Source organism: Pseudophryne corroboree, chromosome 6, assembly GCF_028390025.1.
Source record: "Pseudophryne corroboree isolate aPseCor3 chromosome 6, aPseCor3.hap2, whole genome shotgun sequence".
NCBI classification, from domain to species: domain Eukaryota; kingdom Metazoa; phylum Chordata; class Amphibia; order Anura; family Myobatrachidae; genus Pseudophryne; species Pseudophryne corroboree.
In genome coordinates, this window is record NC_086449.1 from 563,642,389 (window position 1) to 563,648,079 (window position 5,691).

The 5,691-nt window shown below is 38.7% G+C and overlaps 1 protein-coding gene across 1 annotated transcript in view; it reads right to left on the reverse strand.

Annotated features, from left to right (window-relative positions):
* Positions 1-2,346: 2,346 nt before the first annotated feature.
* TXNRD1 (thioredoxin reductase 1) overlaps positions 2,347-5,691 on the reverse strand; it is a 148,479-nt gene continuing 145,134 nt past the window's right edge. The window contains exon 17 of the mRNA XM_063927773.1: positions 2,347-4,785. Within this exon, the coding sequence (XP_063783843.1) occupies positions 4,723-4,785 (63 nt within the window). The 3' untranslated portion in view covers positions 2,347-4,722. The remainder of the gene's footprint in view (positions 4,786-5,691) is intronic.

Consider the following 5,691-nt stretch of genomic DNA (forward strand, 5'->3'; position numbering starts at 1 on the left):
CCCTATCTCCTCCCATATCATTATATCCCCCATCATTCCCTCCAACTCCATTACCTCACCTATGGCTTTAATATGCCACACTGTAGTGCCACCAATTTAAATGATGCTAAATAGAATGGGATGGGTAGGGCATATTCAATTAGCTTCGTGGCTTACCACGGAGGCATAGACTCCAGCTTTAATGGCCAGAGCAATTCAATTACAGGTTGAGTATCCCATATCCAAATATTCCGAAATACGGAATATTCCAAAATACAGACTTTTTTGAGTGAGAGTGAGAAAGTAAAACCTTTGTTTTTTGATGGCTCAATGTACACAAACTTTGTTTAATACACAAAGTTATTAAAAATATTGTATTAAATGACCTTCAGGCTGTGTGTATAAGGTGTATATGAAACATAAATGAATTGTGTGAATGTAGACACACTTTGTTTAATGCACAAGGTTATACATTTTTTTGGCTAAAATGACATTCAGGCTGTGTGTATAAGGTGTATATGAAACATAAATGCATTCTGTGCTTAGACTTAGGTCCCATCACCATGATATCTCATTATGGTATGCAATTATTCCAAAATACGGAAAAATCCCATATCCAATATACCTCTGGTCCCAAGCATTTTGGATAAGGGATACTCAACCTGTATTAGGTCATTTTCTCCCACAGTTATCCCATAACTAATGTTTGTTAACCCATACGTTCTGAGTTAATTGTCAGAGATATGGATTAACGCATTTGCAACAGCCATGGTAAGGGAAATAAGCATTACTTACCGCAGATAACTGTTTGCATCTCAGGCAGGCGCAAGCAGAAAGCCAGGGGAAGTGCAACTTGCTTGCTTATCGTGAGCTGCAATCGAATAGATCCCGGCACTGTAACAAGCCAGGATCTGAGAAATAAGTTAGCAATGTATATAAAATAAGAACAGACTATAAATCAGAGCAAAACAGTCTGCCTTATTTTATTTATCGTCATTGATAATTAATTCAGATCTATTTAAAGATGTTTGGTTTGTCTCATTCAAACAGAATGAATGGTACAAATGTCAAGAAATAATGTATAAAATGCAAAAGTCCTTTTTTCCTTTCCCCCCCACAGCAACTGTAGTAATTGCCCCCTATGCAGGCAGGGCTACATGTGATTACAAAGCATACAGGAGCCAGAGTTATAATGGCAGTGGCAAACGCAGGATTTGCATGGGGGGGGTTTCCAGAACTGGGCGGAGCCAATCACGGGGGTGGGGACTGAGGTGACCCAGTATATGCTGGGTCCGTAAAACTAGTGTGTCTGTGTGTGTGTGTGTGTGTGTATATATATATATATATATCTACACATATATATATATATATATATATATACATATATCTACACACACACACATATATATACATATATATATATATACATACACACACACACACATACATACATATACACGGGTGGTCTTCAGTATGCCGGCGGTCGGGCTCCCGGCGACCAACATACCGGCGCCCGGAGCCTGACCGCCGGCATACCGACACTTATTCTACCTCGTGGGGGTCCACGACCCCCCTGGAGGGAGAATAGAATAGTGTGGCGCGCGTAGCGTGGCGAGCGCAGCGAGCCCACAAGGGGCTCATTTGCGCTCGCCACACTGTTGGTAAGCCGGCGGCCGGCATCCCGGCGCCGGTATGCTGGTCGCCGGGAGGCCAGCCGCCGGGAGATCATAGTGAACCCATATACACATATACATAGCATATTAAACATGCATACATATATATATATATATATATATATATATATATACACACACACACATACAGTACACATATATATATATACACATGTATATATATATATCATATGTGCGTGTGTGTGTGTGTGTGTGTGTGTATGTGTGTGTGTGTTTATATGTATGTATGTATGTATATACATGTGTATATATGTAGGCACATGGATATATATGTACTATAATTAAAATAAAGTAAACTTTTATTGCACTTGCAAGTGCCACCAGGAAGACAGCAGGCTGCAGAGGACGCTAGACAGTCATTAATAATACTCATGCAGCTTAAAAAAAAAAAAATTTTTTTTTTTTTTTTAGTGGAGGGTGGTTTCTGGGTACTTGGAAACCCCCCCTGGGTGCGCCACTGAATGGAATGCAACTCCTTTTAGTGTCTTCTGCAAAATACTGTACCAGCTGAAATGCCTTTTAGTGGCCAGGAAATTTGCCAGTCCATTAACCTTGTGTCTGTCATACTTCAAATAGAATGAAAACAAGTATAGTTTGTCTTTCAATTACATTTTATTCTAAACAAAAATACAATTGAACAAAATAAACTATATTTATAAAATATTACTGTTATAAATAAATAATAACACATACTAATAGTACTACTGTACCTAGACAGAGATTAGCTTGTGCAGTATACAAAACTGTCCTTCCAGTCAATGATTCCAGAAGATATCTGCGCAGCCAATCATGTAGGTACAGTTTATTACAAATACTCATTTCTACATTTACCAAAATAGAACTGGTTTTTACTGTGCAATTTTTTTACAATGAATTTTAAGGTGAAACTCATTATTTCATAAACTAGACCTTTCCAGCAATGGAGCTTATAACAGTGATGTATGCACAAAGGGGGTAATTCCAAGTTGATCGCAGCAGGAATTTTTTTTAGCAGTTGGGCAAAACCATGTGCACTGCAGGGGAGGCAGATACATGTGCAGAGAGAGATAGATTTGGGTGTGGTGTGTTCAATCTGCAATCTAAATTGCAGTGAAAAAAAAAAGCAGCCAGTACTTACCCTGCACAGAAACAAAATAACCCACCCAAATCTAACTCTCTCTGCAAATGTTATATCTGCCCCCCCTGCAGTGCACATGGTTTTGCCCAACTGCTAAAAAATATCCTGCTGCGATCAACTTGGAATTACCCCCAATGTGCTATGACAGAACAACCAATTCAAAGTTTGCTTTATTTGTTTTTTTGTTGTTGTTTTTTTTAAATAGCATTACAAATCAGAAATAAATGAACAATTAGTAACTGCTTGGTTGCTCTGGGTTACAGCGCACTTGCTCTATTATTAATAAACTCCACATTATTTTTAATTTACAGAAGGCTTAGAAGTCTAAAATGTTCCCGTCACTAATATATACAGTACATTACAATAAATATTCACAAGAATAACACATTTACACTAATATGTTTGAAAAATCTTGTTCAAAGTATGAAAGAGCTAAATTCAATTTATGAACAAAATCAACATACACCATTCCCATAAAAAACTGAATGCTTAAGGAGAACTAACAATAAAATAAATACTGGTATATACTTGTGAAAATGGTGCACAGATAACTGTAATAAAAATGGTGCTGTAACCCATGGTAATCACTCGATTTTCTAGTTCAGTATAGAACATGGCACCCCACATACTGTATGAAGGATTACTATGTACAGGTTACAGAATCTTTTTTTCACAATTACCAGTGCATCCATTTTCATATATGTCCCCTACCCGTTTTAAAACGCATTGTAATGTACTACTACATGTGTAACATTCAATAGTGTTTCATTGGGGAATCTGTTCATAGTGTTACCTGCCTTCCCACGTCAGGCTGTCACAGTACAGAGAATATTCCCTTGTGTACAGCGCTTCCTGCTATGGTGTGCATTCAGCATATCTGGATAATAGGTTGGCAGTAATAACGTTAACAGTCAATAAGTCGACATGCATTAGGTCGACAGGTACAATAAGTTAACATGTAAATGGTTGACAGTGCTTAAGGTTAACAAGTTCAAATGATCGACACAATTAAAAAAAAATAGCTAGCGAGCGAACAGATCTGAATTAGTGCTTAAGGCTAACAAGTTCAAATGATCGACACACTTTAAAAAAAAAAAAAATTTTTTATACTTGACCATCCACGTGGACTACAATTGGGAATAGTAGCCTGTAGCATGGCGGTGAAGAGAGGGTGTAGTACACTAACTGGGGTCACACGTGGGTAAACGTGCAAAGTGATACCAAAAAATTCCAAAAAACTCCTGTCGACTTTTTTTGTCTCAGTCATTTCCATGTCGACCATTTGCACCTGTCAACCTTTTCAGGTGTCTACCTTTACACTGTCGACCTTTTGACCCTGTTGCCCGTACATGTTGACCGTATGGGGTCAACCTAGTGACTGTCGACCTAATATTGGATGACCTAATGATCCACACCCATTTTCAGATTTGATTGTAAAGGAAATCTCAGCTGTCCGGCATATTTCAGTTCATATTGCTGCTGCCAATCAGAAAACAGGAAATGATTTTATGTAGAAAAGATTTTGTTACATTTAAAACGCATCCATGCATTTATTGATTAACACTGATATATAGTTCTCCTTTAAGCAACATAAAATGATCACAATTGCAAAATAATAATAATAATATTATATGGGGACATCTGCTCCCCTCACTGTCCAGAAACTGAGCTAGCAGGTCTTCAGTCACAGCCCACCAAAGTCGGCTTTAGGCTGTGACGTCACAAAAGCACCAGCATGGTGCACTGCATCTGTTTTTCCAGTTACTAAGCTGTATTGCTTGTTGCCACGCTGAAAGCAAATGAGATCCTGTTCTGTGTAGCGGTATGGATTTCTCTGAGAGTTCTCACTCCGGTGTTGTATTCAAGTAACGTCCAGTTCTCTCCTTCGCTTTATAAGATAATGGCAAGCACAACAAACAGCTGGGCTTAACCTCAGCAGCCAGCCTGAACAATGCTGCCTCCAGAGCGCTTTGTCACACTTAAAGTAGTGAATATCTGAAAGCAAAGTTCAAATTAACACTTAGAACATTTTATATTAGGTTTACCATAAAGAACTCTGTACATATCATAAACTATAATATATATTTCAGTTATGTATACTGATTTCCTGTTCTATCTAGTGTGTGGTGTTATAGTACAATAATATTTTGTACTTATGCTATGTATTTTTGCTATGTTTAGCTGTTGTGTATTGTACTTGAGATTCTGCAATTTTTTCATGTTAACCTCCCTGTACGATGCTGTAAAAACCTTGTGGCACAATACAAATATAATACAATAATATTTAGTAGTAACCAACAATCACTTTTCAAACAATTATGCAAGCATGTTACTGCAAAAATATACACCTCTGACCATGGCACTGCCCAGGCACACAAATATAGAGGTTGTGCTTTCTACTGCACCTAAATTACATTTTCCTGACACGTACTTTGGGGGAAGCTGAGTTTTAAATGAAATCACAGACAGTGGCAAGCTTTTTATTATTATTTTTTTTAAATAGAGGCCACTACCTTTGAATTTAGAAGAACAATGGGCCTAATTCAGATCTGTTTGCTCGCTAACGTTTTTAGCTGTGCAGTGATCAGGCAACTACTGCTCATGCATATACATCGCAATGAGCAGCCACGCCATATGGTTACAAAGCGGATCGTTGTTGTGCACTAGTTCTAGCGAAGAAACCATTTGCACAGCTGTTCGCAGGGCGTTTGTGGGTGGCAACTGACCGTTTTCTGGGAGTGGTTGGAAAAACGCAGGCGTCTCAAAGCGTTTGCAGGGCGGGTATCTGACGTCAATTCCGGGCTCGAATAGGCTGAAGTGATCGCAGCGGCTGAGTAAGGTCAGAGCTACTCAGAAACTGCACAAGCTGTTTTTGTACAGGGCGGCTGCACACGCGTTCGC